Source organism: Homalodisca vitripennis, chromosome 1 (genome assembly GCF_021130785.1).
Source record: "Homalodisca vitripennis isolate AUS2020 chromosome 1, UT_GWSS_2.1, whole genome shotgun sequence".
Lineage (NCBI taxonomy): Eukaryota > Metazoa > Arthropoda > Insecta > Hemiptera > Cicadellidae > Homalodisca > Homalodisca vitripennis.
The window spans coordinates 30158346-30177954 of NC_060207.1; the positions used below are offsets into that span (position 1 = coordinate 30158346).

General features: G+C 32.4%; 1 protein-coding gene across 4 annotated transcripts in view; it reads right to left on the reverse strand.

Annotated features, from left to right (window-relative positions):
• Positions 1 to 16492, reverse strand: part of LOC124359118 (UDP-glucose 6-dehydrogenase) — a 34523-nt gene extending 18031 nt beyond the window's left edge. Inside the window, exons 1-5 of one of the 4 annotated variants that reach the window (XM_046811609.1) lie at positions 16338 to 16492; positions 14461 to 14539; positions 12171 to 12332; positions 10947 to 11084; positions 7875 to 8039 (exon numbers count right to left, since the gene is read on the reverse strand). In XM_046811609.1, the coding sequence (XP_046667565.1) occupies positions 7875 to 8039; positions 10947 to 11084; positions 12171 to 12329 (462 nt within the window). In that variant the 5' untranslated portion in view covers positions 12330 to 12332; positions 14461 to 14539; positions 16338 to 16492. The other 3 variants (XM_046811590.1, XM_046811600.1, XM_046811581.1) reach the window with 3 other exon arrangements.
• Between the last annotated feature and the right edge of the window lie 3117 nt (positions 16493 to 19609).

Consider the following 19609-nt stretch of genomic DNA (forward strand, 5'->3'; position numbering starts at 1 on the left):
AATAGGTATTGAAATTTAGCTTTATTTAAAAATAAAACAGACGCACAAAAATGCATATTCTTATCTGCATAAAATATTAACTAATGTTTAGGTTGTGAGTAACAGCTGATCATTTATTCTAGACTGAACATTAACATAAAATGTATTTACCTTTATAAAACTGTAATAATCACCTGTAATAGTTGCTCAAAGTGTCCTCCGTTGTTAGCAATGCACGTTTTCGCACGACGAATCCACTCTTTTCTAGCGCGTTTCATAACGTTTGGAGCATTCTTGATAGTTTCTGCCGCCTCTGTAATGCGATTACGTAACTCCTATATGGTGTTAATCCGTTTTGAATAAACAATTGACTTCATCCAACCCCATAAGAAAAAGTCTGCTGGCGTGAGGTCAGGAGAACGTGGTGGCCATTTTACTGGTCCATTTCGACCAATCCATTGTCTACCGTATGTATCATTTAAATAGTTTTTCACATCATTAGAAAAATGTGGAGGTGCTCCGTCGTGCATAAACCATGCATTTATTCTGTTTTGAACAGGAATATCTTCCAAGAGGGTAGGCAGGTTTGTTCTTAAAAAATTTAAGTACGCTACTCCATTAAGTCGATTAGGGAGGAAAAATGGACCAATCAAATTATCACCCAGAACACCAAGCCATACATTGACTGAAAATGTATGTTGAAAATGCCTCGTCGCAGTTTCATGTGGGTTGTCGTACGCCCAAGTATGGGTATTACGAAAATTTACAATTCCATTTCTAGTAAAACAGGATTCATCAGTAACGAGAATACGCCGAAAAAAATACTGATGTCGTAAACAATTTCTTCTTAACCAGCGGTAGAACATCTTCCGTTTATTAAGATCTTGCGGTAATAAGTCTTGAACACGTGTTATATGGAATGGGTACAACTGTGCTTCATGAAGTGTCCGCCATATACGCTTGACTGGCAAATATTTAACTGACGTGATAATCGTCTAGTGCTTGTGGTTGGTGATAATTCTACAGCATTTATTATTGCTTGTTCATTATTATAGTTCCTTGCGCTACGTTGACGACCAGTATCTATTCGCTTCGGTTTAAAGCTACCAGTTTCTCTAAGTCGTCTCTCCACAGCTTCAAATGTTTTGCGATCAGGTGTTCTTCGATGTGGAAAAGTATCACGATATTCCTGAACTGCAGCTAAACCATTCTTGTTAACTTTGCCGTAAATCAGTATCATGTCCGTATACTCTTCAAACAAATACATACCATTTACATTATCTGCCATTATTTACTAAGATAACTACATACACTTTTATAAAAAATATTTAATAAAATATTTTATACACTTGTATATTTCCAAATAATCACAGGATCTCACAAAATACAATCTTCACACGCCACAATATAATAATAATTAATTTCTTTATTTCTCTTTCTTTCTTTTACATTTTACATATATATGTATACACAATTCATTCATAATACCAGTCTGTCCTTGATTACAAACTTAAGACTATAGTTTAAAATTAGACAAATAACAAATAAAATAGATACACTATGTACATTAACCAATAGTTTTGTATGAAAGAGAAACAGAAATCTCCAAGGCTTAGCCTGATTGGAGAATTACACATTCAATTTACATTGTAAAAGCGGTAGCAGAAAGTTATTACAAAATAATCAAAGAAACAAAATTTATTAAATAATCTAAACTCAGATACAGTTGGTACACCACAAGCTTAAAATTACATCTTGTTATAGGCTAAATTGGTTACAGAATTAAAGATCTATTTGTAGAGAATAATAAACAGGAATAGAAAAGGAACAATGTTTAATTTCGAAAGTACAAAATAAAAGCTTTGTGTGAACATAAATTATAGTTCTTCTACGTAACTTCAATAAGATTTGTTCCCTCCCCATCTTTCCCTGACCATACTGAGAAATCAGCAGCTGATAGATAAGATAATTATTTTGGAACCGTCAACCTCAAACTGTTCACAACCTGTCCTGAGTAGATAATGCATAATAACCTAAAATTATGTGATACATTATATGATTATGTGATGTGTTTTGAGTGTTATAGTGTGTTGTGATTAGTTAAAATTTGGATGTTTGATAAGTGCAGTGGTTGTGCTGTGAGAATTTAGTCTACGGTAAGACGAAGTTTTCTTATTTCATAGTACATACAATTAGTCAATCAATATACAATACAATATAATTATAAACAATCATGATAGGGCTTTAAATAAAATCTCACATACATCATGACTAAGTGACAATATTGAACAAGAGAGACTCAATACTCTCTATTTCCAAAACCCAGTTTTTGACTAGTTTATGAAATAAATTCAAACTATTTACTTCTTTAATATTGTTAGGTAACTTATTATAAAACTTTGGAGCAAGAAAGCAAAATGTTTTAGTGAAAAAGGTCGTTTTCGGCTTCGGAACATAGAGATCATTTGAGCTTCGTAATTTCTGTTTATATACAACCATTGAATTACAGTTTCGGCTTTTAACAAAAAACAATTTCAATACTTTGAAAACATATAACTGCCTCAAATTGAAAATTCTTTGATGACAGAATAAAGGAGATGATGGGTGGTCAGGTGGTTTTTTACATACTATCCTTAAAAACTTTTTTTGCAATACTATCAATGGTTTTAAGTTTGTGACATAAGTCCCACCCCAGCTTATTAATCCATATTGTAGTCTGCTATGCACTAAAGAAAAATACAACATTCTCAAAGTAGCCCCATTGCACAGATTTTTAACAAAATAAAATATTCTCAATATGTTATTTATTTTATTTTTGAGGGTCATAATGTGGGTTTTCCAACTGAGATCAGAGTCAAGAATAATTCCAAGATATTTTATTGACTGACTTCCACATATTTCTTTACAGTACAATGCACACTCATTAGCCTCAGTTAAGCAATCAGGGCACTTATAAGTAATTCCATTGATAAATTCTTCGTTTCCTCTTAGGCCAAAGTTGACGTATTTAGTTTTTTCAGCACTCAGTATCATATGATTTTCAATGAACCACCATCCAAGACAGTCTAAATCAGATTTAATTTGATACTCTATTATATTAATGTCATTAGAAATGTAGGTTAGGGCTGTATCATCGGCAAAAGATATAATTTGCCCTTTGAATTTACCATTGCAGAGATCATTTATATATATTAGAAACAATATTGCACCGAGCACCGAACCCTGAGGAACACCACAATGTATAATTCCAAAACCACTTAAATGGCCATTTACCCTAACACTCTGCCTTCTATTTTTCAGATAGCTTTCAAATAATTTATAGACGATTCCTCTTATACCACAATCATGTAACTTTTTCATTAAAATATCGTGATTAACTGTATCGAATGCCTTTGCAATATCTAAAAACAACCCTGTAACCTTTTCATTATTATTTATACCATGTGAAACTTTTTCCATAAAGTCAACGATTGCTACTTCAGTACTGATTCCTTTCCTAAAACCATATTGATTTTTGCTAAAGAACTGGATTAGGTCTAAATACGAAATAAGCCTCTCTTTAATTGCTTTCTCATATACTTTAGACATTGTGGATAGAAGGGATATTGGTCTATAATTGCTGCACATTGACCTTGAATCTTTCTTATGGATTGGAATTACGACCGCTTCTTTCAGTTTATCTGGAAATACTCCTGTTTCAAAAGTTAGGTTAATAATGTAAACTAGCACATGTACATATTTTTTATAAGTTTCTTTCAACAATTTAGAACTCATTCCATCAATGCCAGGTGCAGTGTTACTCTTTAATGATTGAATGATTTTTGAAAGGTCATTTTCAGTTACAGGCGTCAAAAACATGGAATGAGTCATTCTTGTTTGCTCAAAACTATTCTTCAAAGGACTTTTACTGAAATTATCGGGCTTTTTAATATCATTACACATATTTTTCGCCACTGAGAGAAAGTAGTTATTAAATTCATTTGCAACCTCCTGCGGATCACTTATCTTTAGGTTGGGCAGTTCCAATATAATGGGAGATGGATATTTAGTCTTCTGGCCAGTAATTTCGTTTAAAAACCCTCCAAGTCCCCTTGGAATTTCCCTGATTTTCTTCAAACAAATTTTTATAATATCTATCCTTAAGATCTCTTATTTCTATTTGTAAATTATTTCTAAATTCTTTATAAGTGTTGCAGTATTGTTCATTATTTGGATTGTTTTTAAATTTTTTCCAGAGACGATTTCTAGTGTTGATCTTTTTACATATTTCTGTACTAATCCAAGGTTTTAATCTCTTGATTTGTTTCTTATAAACAACAGAATATTTACTTTGTTCAATTATAGTATTAAAGGTTTCATGAAAATGGTTGTAGGCCACATTGGCATCTCTCGTATCAAAAACATTGCTCCAATCAGCATTATCTAATAATCTAAGTAGCTCATCATTGTTGATGCGATAGGTGGGAGTGTCATTGATCTTGGACTTATCTGCAGCTGGTGCACTGCTAAGTAAACAAACACCTGTCATACAATGATCTGTTATGCCGTTTTCTATAACTTCTGTTGCAATTTCAATATTTTTTCTATTATGTATGCGTATATAAATGTGGTCAATACATGTTTGAGACCGCTCAGTTATGCGAGTTGGTTCGTTAATAAAAGATTCCATTCCGTTCTCCGATAATACTGTTCTGTACTCATCTATGACTAAATTGTTCTTATCCAATAAATTAATATTCATGTCTCCTATCAGCACATATAAAAACCTCCATAAAGGTTATTCAAATATTACTTCATGAACTTAATTGTTGATCAGCTGATATTGCCAACCTTTGCAAAGAAAATATGACGATAAAAAGTGTTGAATAAATGATCAGCTGTTACTCACAACCTAAACATTTTAGTTAATATTTTATGCAGATAAGAATATGCATTTTTGTGCGTCTGTTTTATTTTTAAATAAAGCTAAATTTCAATACCTATTATTAATTTTTTTCCTAAGTAATTCACATGAATCTTTTCAGAATTAAATGTTCTACAAATCTGTTTAAGAAAAAAATGACCTTTATTTAACATTTATGGAAGTAATCTTACGTTAAACACAAAAATGTGTTATTTCTTTGCACCAATTCTTGTGTTTTACGTAAGATATCTCTGAAAGTATTGCATTTACAGCTCTGGGACGAATTTTAATAAATTTGTCAGATATAAAAACATAAAAAACAATCGTATTTGTATCTTTGTAACTACCTTTACCATTTTTATACGGCCTGACTTCACCAAGGGTTCTGAAATCCGGGCGAAATCTTTCGCTAGGCGTAACTCACTAACGAAGCGTTTCCAGGCATATGGTTATATGAACTTTTTTACTTGTTTTTAGCTATAGAATAAGCTCCCGAGAGATTGCCGTTTAGTTTTGAATCACCCTGTATATATACATATAATGAATAAGTGATGAATATTTAGTAATGAATAAATAATGTTTATTTATTTTTACTTAAAAATTTTTATACAAAAGGGACTGTTTCACACAATTTTACTATCTCTTTATTATTTAAATTATAACAGTAGTAATATAAATAAAGAGCATTTAAATATTAAATAGTTTTCAAGAAATTTTAGGAAAATATAGGAAAACAAAATTCTGCATTGTTGTAGACATGTTTTAAAAGTTTGTGCTAAAGATTCCACACACAGTTTAGGTACATATTACAGTCTTTTGTGTACATAGTAAATTCTAAAACAAGGTGGAATAATCACCAATTATTGTTTTGCATTTACAATTTCATCACATGTGTTCAGCTCATTGTTATCTGCCTTTTAACATTTTCATTGGTGGCTGTTGAGAATTATTGTGTAGGTACAGTTTCAATTCTACTTATTACACACAAACAATTCTGTTTAACATATTTATATCTTGGAAATAGTATTTTATGTAAGAGAATATCTATGCATTAAAGGCCATGTTAAAGTTTGGCAAGACCATCTGACTTGCTGTCTATTGCATATTTTGTCAGTCATTAAGTTTGTCAGTCACATGTATGCATTGGTTTCTTATTTCTTTCACTGATGATCCAGCACAACCCCATACCATTGAAGTACTTCAGTAACATATACTAATATCAAGTGTAATAAGATACCTATATCACTGATTACAAAGTCAAACACAACTCTTGTAGCCAATACTTGATACTTGATGTCTTTGTCTTTGACTGGTAAAACCAGATACACTGTTGGGTCAGCTGCAAAGATATTGTTTTGCCTGTTAGATAAATGCTAAACATTCACCCAGCACAATAAACTTGCTGTAACCTGTCTCACTGCATATACTGCTGCCACATTCTACTAGGTCGGTAGGTGTTGGTTTAAGATTTGCATTATGTTTTTCCAGATGCTTGGCAAATCTTCATATGACATCGAAAATCTTTCGTTATGAGTTTGAGGGTGTCAAATAAAGGAATTGTTCATGCAATTTAAAGTTGGTAGATTTGATTAGAAAAAAGGGAAGTCTGTTGAATCTATTTGTATTGCAACCACAAAAACCAAAATTGACAGTTGAAAAAATTTGGGATTTAAAAATCTGATGTTTGACAGATTTTAAGCCTTTAAAGAGAATGAATTAGTAGGTTGCCTGGCCTAAAGCTGTAAATACATACCAGTATATTCTTTATATATGTGTATATTGTGTGTGTGTGTGTGTGTGTGTGTGTGTGTGTGTATATATATATTATACACATAATAATTTGAATCTGCTGTTATTTTATTCTTATTGAAAGAGAACAAGGTTTGTGATGAGAGTGAACAGTACCTGGGATCTGTGGAAGTGGAAGAAGGGAGCAAGCCAACACAACTGATGTTAAATGGTGGGGAAAAACAAAATGCAGTAATTATCTGAATGATTTGTAGCATTTTTTTCATGCATGTGTAAGACATAACATTTCATATAACTTAATTTTTTGTTCAATCTAAAAAGTAATGGTAGTTTTTAATTTTCAATTAAACAACGGTTGAACCTATTATACGAGGTAAGCACTTAACTAGTGTGTTTGCCAATATTTAGTTCAGTTGTTAACCCTTTAAGGAGTGCGTGTAAACTCTAAATAATGAGTACGGACGTCATATGACGTTTAGCCTCTGTATTTTTGTATTATCGTAAATGCATTGCTATTACTGATTGCATTTAAGTATATTTGTCTGTAAAGTGGTTCCATCTATCGGCAACATACTTAACTTCCATGTTTGTGCTCGCATTCACTTGTAATCTGATTTTACCACCAGTTCTCAATAGCCACCTGATAGAAGCCACTGACTCAAGGTCGCGTCACGTGCGCATCGCTTTGCTGTCAGATTATGCCACCACATTATTCTAGCCATTCCTTGTATACTGCATACTGTGGCCGTATTTATCTTGTGAGAGTGACATATTTGTTGAGCAACCATCTAGATTGTTACTGTTGTCCAAATGGCAGACAATTGATTGAGTCTGCCGTAGTAAGGAAATAAGAGATTTGATTTTGAAAAAGTACTGAAATATTATTGACTTGTAGAATATGTAGTCCATTTTTATTAAGCTTCCAAATGTAAATAAACATTTTTTAAGACATTTTAAAGATTTTAATTTTTTAACTCCTTTTGGTAATTTTTTGGATTTAATCCATTACTCATTTTAGCCTATCAAAAGAAGATGTCATATAACGTCCATACTCCTTAAAGGGTTAATTAGATAAATTTCATACAAAATTAGATTATAAATACATACTATACATAATATTCAGATATATATCCAAACTGAACATTAATGTATTCTTGAAAGAAGTTTCAAATGAATATTATTATTATTATTTTATGTTTCACTTCTAAATTTGTACTTGATAAAAAAATACTGGATATAATACCTGGTACGAGACTCCTGGCCTCTGATTTGCTTTGAGAATATTCATGATACTCTCTGCAGCTCTGACAGGTACTGTACTCTTCTCTACCACAATCTTGTGTCCTGTTGCGACCCCAGCAATGAGTCTTGCAGCTCCTTCCACATACTTTAGGTCAGCTGCTCGACCCTGTTATTATACACAATTGAATGATTTCACAGTAAAAACAAAAGAAAACTTGAGAAATAAAACTTTGAAGATGGTGTTTTACAAAATATTCAAGTAGCTCCACTTCCATAAAGTGAACCAAATAAAGTGATTAAAATATTTTCATATTGTTAATGTTAATACACCGTTATAACACTAATTACATATGGTTTGCTAATTGATTATCATAACTAACATTGTTTCTAAAGAACAATTTTAATACTTAACAGTACATGCTTGATAAGTTCAATTTCAAATTTTTTGTTTTTACCTCTTATTTCCAATTGGCATAAATAAAAAATTATTGTTTTTGGAAGTGTTCAATACATGTTAGAGAATATGGTGGATTACTAAAATTCAAATTTTATTTCTTCACTACATGTTGTTCTTTCTGCTACATGTTGAAATCATGTTAACAGAAAGTCATAGCTTTTACGTCAAAGCACAAAAAATAATGCTAAAAAGAAATATTCTATGACAATCAGCACATGTGAATATAGTTTAATTTACTTAACTTATGATTTGTTGGTGTTATTGTAACATTTCAATCAATGAAATATCTCTTCCTCATTTTTCAAGATCCCACCACTAAATTGGAGTAGATTTGTTTGGATTGGATGGCAGGGCAAGAACAAGCTTTGTAATAACGCAGCTATTCATTCTCAATAATGTCAGCAAAACGATAGGTGTAGAGCTAGAAGACCCATATCTCGGCTCCCACCGCATTATTAACCTTTGTACAGCAAGCAGCGAACTCCATCCATAATAGTTCAGTTCTGAAGTAAATTTTTAAAGGACGCTTGGATTACCAAATACAGGGAAAAGAGAAACCTAAATGCCAAGCAAGTAAATAATACCTTCCCTGATCAAAGAGTTTTGATCAGTGATCATTTGTCACCAGAAAATAAAAAGTTCCTATCAAAACTAAAGAACAAATGTATGGATGTATACTATAAGTTAGCCTGGAGCAGAGATGGTGAATTTTTTGTTACAAAAATGAGGGGGAGAAGAGCAAAAAGACTGTAACCTATAATGGCATTGAAAAACTTAAATAGACCTGGATGCCTTGTTGTCTCTTTTTTAGTAGTTTGAACTGGTAAATTATTTTTAGGCTTATTGCATGCCTTATGATAAGTAACCTGGAACATTGCTACTACTGAATGATAGCCTATTATATACATTAACAATACAATCTGTTTAGAATGGTAGACACAAATAAACGAAATTATAATTTATCTCTTGGGGCTTTCTTTGGTATCAATAAAGAGACATGACTAAATATAATTTTCCAAACATAAGAAGCCTTAGAAAAAACTTTAATACTCTGCTTACTGAAAATAACCAAACTCAAAACAACTTAAAATTGATTATTTTGAGTGAAGTTTGGATTAGGAGTGATGAGTTACATCTGTTGTATTTTTGCTGTTTTGTTATAATATTGTTTTTGTTGGTGGATTTTCTTATGTTAGTATTGTTATTATTATTATTGTTCTATACTGTGATGTTTATTGTTGTTACAAGCTCTAATTACAATTTAATTTGGCAGACACCCAGAGTGACATGTAGCTGTTTGTATGTTCGTATAATATAAACTGAGCTAATAAAATATGTCATTTTATAATTTGCTGTATTAAAAAAAATGTTACTCAAATTTAATTTTAATGTTCGAGGGTCGTCCATAAAGTAACCGCCGTTTGGGCATGGCGCGATAAATAGTGGGGGTAGCGCCGCCATTCTCACATCGGCGTGCGCAGCCGTTCAGTACGCTTCTAGCTGTGCAAGGGGGTCTATCGTGTGATCGCGCGTTCTTTTGTTACAACGTAAAAACATGAACGCCGTGATAAAATATCCCGCCAAGTGTGAGGTGCGTGGTGTAATAAGATTTCTGTGGTCGAAAAGTTACACAGCAGCTGAAATTCATAGTACATTGAATGCGGTGTATGGCCCAAACATTATGAGCGAAGGTGTAGTCCGTCAATGGGTTCGTTTTTTTTTTAAATGGAAGAACGAACGTTCACGATGAAGACCGGAGTGGTAGGCCATCTCTCGTCAGTGATGACTTGGTAAACAAAGTGGATGAGAAAATTCGCGAGAACCATCACTTCACAATCTTGGAACTTTCGGATCATTTTCCTGAAATTTCTCGAAGTCTTGTGCATGAGATAGTGACAGAAAAACTAGGCTATCGTTGGATTCCAAAAGTGCTCACCGATGATCACAAAATGAAAAGAATGAGTTCTGCCATAGCCTTTCTTACTCGGTATGACGTTGAAGGAAAACATTTTTGAACAGGATCGTTACAGGAGATGAGACTTGGGTAGCCTATGTGAATGCCGAAACAAAACAACAGTCAATGCAATGGGGTCATACCGCTTCGCCAAGCAAGCCAAAGAAAGCTCGCCAATCTTTTTCAGCGAGAAAATTGATGGCTACAGTTTTTTGGGATGCAAAGGGCATCTTGCTCGTTGAATTTATGGAGCGTGGTACGACCATTACAGCTGCAGCTTACTGTGAAATCTTAAAACGGCTACGACGAGCGATTCAAAACAAGTGTCGTGGTCTTCTGACATCTGGTGTTGTGTTTGTCCATGACAACGCCCGCCCTCATACAGCTCAAAGAACAACAGAACTTTTGGAAAAGTTCAAATGGGACGTTATTGGATTGGATTGGAGGGCAAAAAAAGCTGATAAGTTTAGTCTGGCTATCCTAAAGTCCGTAAATGACTAGTGCCGCAGTGAAGGTGTTAATTAATTACCTCAATGTCAATCAGTATGTTAATTTAGCTTACTTGTAATAAGAAATACATACAAATAAGAAGCTTAGTCACACTGTGACCATTCTGTATAATCTAGGTTATAAACATATACATACGGATAGAAAAACCTTACCTTTCCATTGCCAAATGTCTTTGTTGGTGTATTGACAGATATAAATATTAGGTCAGCTGTTTTCACTGCCGTTTCCACATCGCATGAGAAGAATAGGTTTACTCCACGGCATTTCTGTACCACCTCGTCTAACCCAGGCTGAAATAAAACATTAGATCACCAACAATGAGAGCTAATATGAGTGTAAGCCCAACAAAAATAAACATAAAAACAGAACAATAGTTTTTTTATCCTTCACATACATATGTTCTACCAGCAACAACAGTATTATGGTGATGTACTGAGTTAACTTTTGTTTGTTTGTTTGTGTGTGTGTGTAGATTAGCTTTGAGCTTGATTTTGAATCATTACTTCTACTTAGTCGTTTCTTTATGTATTGGATAACGTATATGACCTCAAATCTGAATGTTGTAGATGGAGCTTATATTGGTTACTGTTTACTTAATTACATTAAAACATAAAACCAATATTTAATACTTTTATTTTTGTGAGGCCTTTCGATAGCAAGGGTATCTTCGTCAGACACATCACAAAAGTCATCAAAAATATATATATATATCATTGTTTAGCTTACCATTGTATGATATCATGAATTGTGTTTTCAAATTTGGCATTTGGTATTTACAATTTTCAAGTTTATATAAATTGCATTTTGATTTTCAATTGTCAACAAACAATTTTTTAATTTTTCCTGAGTGAACTCAAGTGTTAAGTCAATCTTTTAATTGACTTTTAAACAATTCAAAATTAAATTAAATACAATTTGAAGAATTCCTCAACAAACTGACTTTGACTTTGAGTGATTTGAAATTCTACTTGACTCCATCATTTTTAACTTCCGAGTGGAGCACATGGCGACCAACGTAATCGCACTGGAGTAAACGGTGACAACATTGCACTACTTCTTGCTGATTCAGTGCAGTCAGTGATGTCAATGAGAATGTATTCAGCAGAACACTTTTAGTGAATGGAATATTCACTTGCTCCTCGGGTTTTGTCTGAAATTTTAACCGTATGATCCCTAATGAATTTATTATTTCATGTTAAATGCAAAACGGACTCTGTGCAACTTGAAAAGTTATGAATTATTGTTGATTTAGTAACGTTTCACTAACTTAAACATAGAAGAATGCAGTTTAAAAATTAATTCTACATACTAATTCATTAGAAACAATCAATAAAGCTATCAAGCTTCAAATTAAGCTTTTAAACTCATGTATTTACCTCATATATAGGGAGTTTGTCAGAGTTCCACTGCGATATTCTCTCTTTACTCAAATCAACAACAGTAACAGTGATGTCTGGACACTTAAGTGCGATTACACTACACGTAGGCCCTCCGACATACCCTGCTCCAAGGCAGCAGATGTTCTTGATCACCATCGTCTGTAATTAAATAACTTTTACACTACTATAGTACCAGTAAAAACTATCAGGCTATCAGTAATAACTGTAAACAAATAAAATTAAAAAAGAAATTTTTTCATGTATGTTATTTCTTAGAAAATTTCTATTATAACAAAAATAAAATAAATTGAGTAAATAAACTAACAATAAACAATAATAGTAAATTTGGTATATAATGTATATTTTGAGGAAACAACTCTTTGAACTGCAAGCAACTATCTAATATTTCGGCTTTTAAGATTTATTTAGCAATTAGACAGCACCAATATTGTATTACAGGTTTTTGTTAATTCTTTTTTCTGCAAACAACAACATGAACGCTCTAACAATGCACTTAAGAGATGCAATAAAAATTTTCTCATAGAACGCTGACCAACATAACGTTTAAAATTATACTTAATTAATGTGCGTAAATCATTTAAAAACTAATAGTTTTGTATATAAAAATTGAGTTTTGAATTTAAATTTTCACAATGATATATTAAATTACTTTTATATTGTATATTTTGAAAAAATAATGAATTTCTATATGTACAGTATCAGATAAGAAAGACAATAAGATAAGCCGAGATGCTAGACCCTTGGAATTTCCACCAACTCTGATTTACTGTGTTTATGCATGAACTGGTTAGGACATGCAAATTTTAGTTCGATGCTCAGAAGTTAATATTGCAGTGCACATGATCAGTTGACCTGTATAGGGACTGAGTGGATCTGTTATTGGACTTCTAAGAAAAGAACCTCAAATCATATCTGTGTCACTTTTTTTATGCTGCTTGGATTTTAAAACTAAAATATGTATGTAATTTCTTATTACATGTTGAAAGATATAATACAAAGACAATGTTAAAATTAGTGGAGATTCTTGGAGCATTGGAAAGATTTAAATTTGATACCACTAGTAAATTATCACACATTTTAAAGTAATTTTTTATTTTTGAGAGGCCTTTTGAAATCAAAGACTCCACCGTCAGACAACTTCACAGATTATTTATTATCATCATATTATAATCATAAAATTATCATAGATTGCAATAGGCTTTACAAAAATAAAAATTAATACTGAAGAATGTGTAATTTACTAGTGGTGTCAATTTAAAATTTATATATATATTGACCGGCAAGTGAGAGATCCGGGTTCGACTCCCGGCGGAGCAAGTACTTTTTGTGATTCAATGTTTATTGAAATTAAATAAGGCTATTGCCATTTATACAGTTTAATGTATATATATATATATATATATATATATATATATATATATATATATATATACATATATATGACTGAATTGTAGTGCAATTTTAACATAGGTCTATTGCAACATATTGCAAAAACTTTATTCTAGCAACTGTGTGTTAATATTAGTTGGATAAATTAAAGAATCATTATTGGATGTATAATTTATTTATAATATTAAAAGACATATATCATGTAACATTAAATTCCAATTTTAACTGAATTATAATGAAACCATTACAGATGGTTACCTACATACAGATTAGGTATATTCGAGAGTAAACTGTTGCCCCTAAAAATGAATTAAATATTCTTGCTGTTAACTATCCTGCAATAATTCTATAAATATTATATTATGACTTATGAAAATTTCCGGATTAGCATGATAACTATGTGAAATATTCTAAGAAGGATCACAAACTCAAGGGCCAACAAGGGCTGAACTGAAAGATTTAATATTTACAGGGTGACTCAAAACATCATCCTGTATCTTGATCGGCTGTAGCATTATCACTAGACGAGGAAGAGTGGTGAGGTGGTAATATTATTTCACTAATATCCTCCGTTTTTAATTGCCACTATGGCTTAGACAGGATGTTATCATGCTTGAACACTTTTAAGTCCTAAATTGCAAAACTTAGGAATAGACAATCTTGATGTGTGGTTTCAACAAGACGTTTCTGCGCCACACATTGCTCGCATATCAATGGAAGCACTAAGAGCCCTTTTGCCTGAAAAACTTGTTTCGTTCCGCAGTGATGTTGATTGGCGGGCATGTTCCCCCATCATATGCTCGCAACTAATTATTTTTTCCTGTGGGGTTACTTAAAATCTAAGGTGTATAGACATAGGCCCTGAAATCTAGAATACCTGAAGACAGCTATTTAGGAGGAGATGGCAGCTATTCCACAATCCATGACACTAAGTGATGACAGCCTTTAGAAATCACCTTTAATCAACAATAATCAATGCCACTTAGCAGTCATCATTTTCAAAACATTGTAGGCCTAAATAAAAACTGTTTGTAAAACTGTTTTGTATTTTTCAATAAACAGATTTTATCTATAATATGTTTTGTTGTTTTATTAACTTGTAAAATGTGGGAAGTCTTTTTGGGACACCTTGTATCAAAATACTGTAAATACTGAAAACTAAATTAGAAAAGAAGAGACGGCCTGTTCCTTAAAAAGTCTAGGATCTATCATCAACATAGGAAATTATCTCACTGAATGATAATAGCATTGCATTACATACCTTATTGTTATTAACATCTAGAATTTTATGAAAACATCATCTGTAATTTTTGTAATTACTTTATTTAATGATTTGTCAAAACAAATGGCATAACCTATTCATTAACACTTGTCTCATCTAGTGCAACAATGTGCTTTTGGAAATTTGTTAGAGTTTTAGAAAAGGGTAGGGTACGATAAGTGGAGCCGGTTTTTTATATCGAAATTGGCAAACGATATGACTTAATCATAACCACCGATATAATCAATCGATACTGATTAATTATTTTGAACAAATAACTTAAATAATCTATATCTACAGCTGTAAACACTTTCAAATAATACACGTAAGGTAATATTTCAATTTTACATATAAGTAACATTTGATTATTAAAAATGGCAGTCAATTTTAGAAAACTACACAACATCATTACGTGGCTTCAACATGTTGGACTCGGACCCGAAAAATCCATTATGTGAAATTTGTGAGAAAGAAACAACTGTAACTGTGAGAGGAGCAAATATGGTCGTCTTCAGTTTTCCTAATTTTGCTTATAATAATTTGTTTCATCACTGTAAATATTAAATCCATATTTTAATTTAAAACATATGATTGTTATTGAGAACTATAGATACTTTTATATCGATTGATAGTCTAGGATTTGAGATGCGAATATTAGGTATCGATGATTACATTCTTCGATATAAAAAACCGGGCCCGCTTATCGTACCCTACCCTTCGAAAATTTTCCAAAACCTTTCCTAAGCTGCTGCTGCAGCCAACATCGCTGTGTATTAAACACATTGGTGATTAAACAAATGAAAAACAACATGAAAACTTTTAATTACTATGACTTGAAACTAACAAATCACATCCCTGGTCCATAAGACTAATTACACCGCTCTCTGAGAAATCAGTATAAGGTAGATCAAATGAAAGACACTTCATACTAAGCCTATTACAGAGAGCAGTCCACTGTAGTAGCTTACTACTATTTTTTTTTAGAGCGGCAGACCAACCTCTTACACTCATTATTGAGTCTTAACTTTTCTTATTAAACTGATTTTATATATATCGAACAAGAACTTTTTCTTGCTCCTAAAACTCTGCCACAATTATTAGGTCCCAACCAACCTCTAAAATCAAATGTCTAGATTTAGATCAATGTGCAAGTGTGGTTTGCATACCTGTGTGTTGTGTCAAATCCAACTGTATTGTAAGTAGTCGAATTTCAAGGTGTCTCTGAAGATTGTTATATTACTGTATGATATATCCCCACAATGAAGTGATATTGGATTTAAATTTTTCTGGCGTGATTCCCTGTTATAAAATTGTAAGCAAGATTACAGTTAAGCTTAGTCTACAATTAAATATAAATTCACACTAAACTAAATAAATAAAATTATATTAACTGGAATATTTTTCATTTATTACAAACTCAATTTTGTATTAACTCACAAAATCATGCTTAAATATATGTACGTTTGTACTGATAAAACTTTTGGGTATTATACCTAGGAATCGTTACTGACGACGACTAGAAACACCGATCCAAAGCAGCCACAACCCGCAAGTGACAGATGATGAGGTTAAGTTAATTGTTACAAGGCCTGACATATCATATTTACGTCAGTCAGCCAGTACTAGGATGTGGCGTAGGCTTACTAGTTAATCCATAGACTGACAAGTAACATACAAGTGAAGTGTGACTCTTGCGACAGTCGCACTACTGCTTTTTTCACTTTCCAGAGGATGACAAAGAGTAAAAATGAAAAATAAGGAAAATGATATATCAGCTCCTGTTACATCGTTTTAGTTAGTAGTTGAAAAGGACTTGATGTGATTCTAGTCCATAATGGTTAATTTCATTAACATATAATGTTTGTTTTCCATTTTTATAATTTACTGATTTACACATGTAAATCGGGAATATATGTGGCTTTTTTGTACTCAAATTTATTTATCAATGTTTAATCATAACCATTCAATCAATTGCATAAACAGTGTCTCGCTATGTTGAGTCTTCATCTTTAATGCAAATAGAATTATGATAGGGTGGTCAGATATCTATAGATTACACAGTTATATATAATGGAGTCTCCCAGATATATTCTTTTACAATTGTGCAATTTCTTCATTGGCTCCTGTGTAACACAAGTTACTGATTTCGAATTAAGATTCAATAATATCCAATAATAAATATTTAAAAAACGAATACCTAATTTAGGGTACTGAATATTCACCATCAACACATTTCCGGAACTAAAGTTTGTACCGTGGCATAATTCCCCCACCTTCTTTCTCATAGTTTTTAACCACACAAGCCACTATATCAATTGTTTTATAAACAATAGCTTTACTGACTAACGCTACTGAATCCTATGATCAATAATTTTAAAACACATGTTATTTTTCTGCGGAAGAAAATTTTTCACTGTTTATTTATATAGGGAAACCGGTCGTATAGGTACAGGAAGAATGAAAGGCCTATTACGGTAAGAATTTCTCTTTCAATATCACCTTTTACGGTTATTCTTGCTTTATAGAACTTCAATAATTTATCATTTTTAATCTTAGCATGATTGCCGTTATATGAAAGACCCCATAGAACATGAAATAGCAAGGTTTATACACAAACATCATGTTTTTATCCTCCGTAGCATTTCCTTTTTTTTTGTGGTATATGCACAATACCCTTTAAAATGCACAATAGCTAATTGGAAAAAGGCCTAGTTAGTTAAACTGCGTACCGTGCATAACAGAGCTTACTCTTGATCACTATATCCCACCTAAAAGGTTTTAGAGGTTGATCGTAATGTCAGGGTCTGGTTTCAATCAAATATGTCTAAATGTGACTAAGTCGTACGAGAGAAAACAATGAATCAAAAGCCTAGCTTGGATCTATTATTATTGATGGATATTACCAAAATGTTACATTAGTATCTAAGGGCTTTTGCATTAACTGTGATATCCGCAGTTTAGGAAATAAGGGGAAAGGGCCCGTAGGCGAAACAAATTTACTAACAACACTGTTCTGGGAATTTTGGTGAGAAAGAGTGCTTTACAACACATTATATTGTGATTTTCAATGTCCACCCCAAATTCAAGGCCGATCTCAACCAAACATGGCCAAATGGGTGTAAACCTACGATAGAAGTGATGAATTAAGTGACTCGACGGTTTCTTATTATTATGAAGGAATCTTACACAAATTTGGCATGGTCATAATATGTATTCATAATATACTCGCTAGGAGCGAAGGATGTATTTCCAAAGATAATAACAACTCATTTAAATTGTTATGGGAGATTGCTTGAAGTAACCTTTACAAAGGAACTAAATAGTTACATTCCAAGGTCAACCTCCAACTTCAATTAATAATGATCCAAGGGAGTACAGCTCATCAATGAAAGCAACATACAGTAATTATATAATGGGCCTTGATATTAAAGCGATTTTAATAAAATACGACAGTGATTTTATGCCTTCCTTTAAGCAAATATGACCAATAGGGAAGAAACCCAGGAATCAATAACATTGTTGTGTGTTTTATTTGGAGAAAGTACCTTCCAAAGCTTAGCATTGATATTAAAGGTTGATCTCAAAGCCAATGACCGATTTCAATCAACTATGGCCAAAGGGGGTAAAGTAGTGATGGATCAAGCAGTTTAAACATTATCCTTCAAACAAGTTCAACAAAAGTAAAATAAAGTCAGAGTGAACGCTTTTGTTTGATGCCTAATTGAAACCAAAATTAAGTGTACCTAAAATCTGATGGTACATTCCTCCTTATAGTCTGCAATAAACACCAAAATACATTATGCAATATTTCTATCCGTCATGCTACAAAACGACCTAAAACACTGGAGTGTTCAACATATTTTGCCATTTTAAATAGAACTACATGAATTAAATGGTTTATCCAGAATTGTTAAAATACTTAATACATTTGGACCAGAGCCCCACTATAAAAAGTTTCCAATACTATTCTGGAAATTGTCTGTAAGGGATCTCAAAAACTAGACTCTGCATTTTATATATTGGTCTAAAATGAATTTAACCCATATCAGTCCAAATAAAGTGAGAAATAAACACTCTGTGTGACTACTCAAAAGGCTACACTAGGTTGTTTCGGATTAAAACATTATATCGACTTACCAACGCTGTAACTATAGTATTTTTGTTTATTAGGACAAGAAAGTGATAAAAGCTTTTTTTTATTGCTCGTCCATAAGGGATCTGGGTCAACCCTCCAAGAAAAATAAATATTATTTTACTATATCAATAATATAAAATAAAAGTTGAAAAAGTGGCTATGAGAATTAATAGCAACCAAGAAAATCTTATAGTCAACCCTCCCATAGCAGTTTTCACAGCCACTGTCAGAATTGTACAAAGGCTTCTATGTAAGCCAATCAAATGGCGAAAGCTCTCGACTAATGGAAGAAAGACAGCCAAATCCCTCACCTCTGTTACACGAATTCAGAGCAAAGTCTATAACTAAATGTTGCAGTACCACTATTCTTCACGAGATGTATTAAGCTGCTGTATCTTAAAAGCTGCAGTACTGCTATGTATGGGTCGTGAACGGAACTAGATGATCAATGAAAGGTATGCAGCACATTCAGTTGACTGGCAGCATTATCTTTGGCACTATTTCTATACTTATAGACCAGTAAAATTGTAGTAGACAACGAATTGTACTATTCCAAGCCATCTTTTAAATGTAACTTATTGCTTCATATGAATTTTTAAAATTAATTACCATCCAAAACACATTAAATAG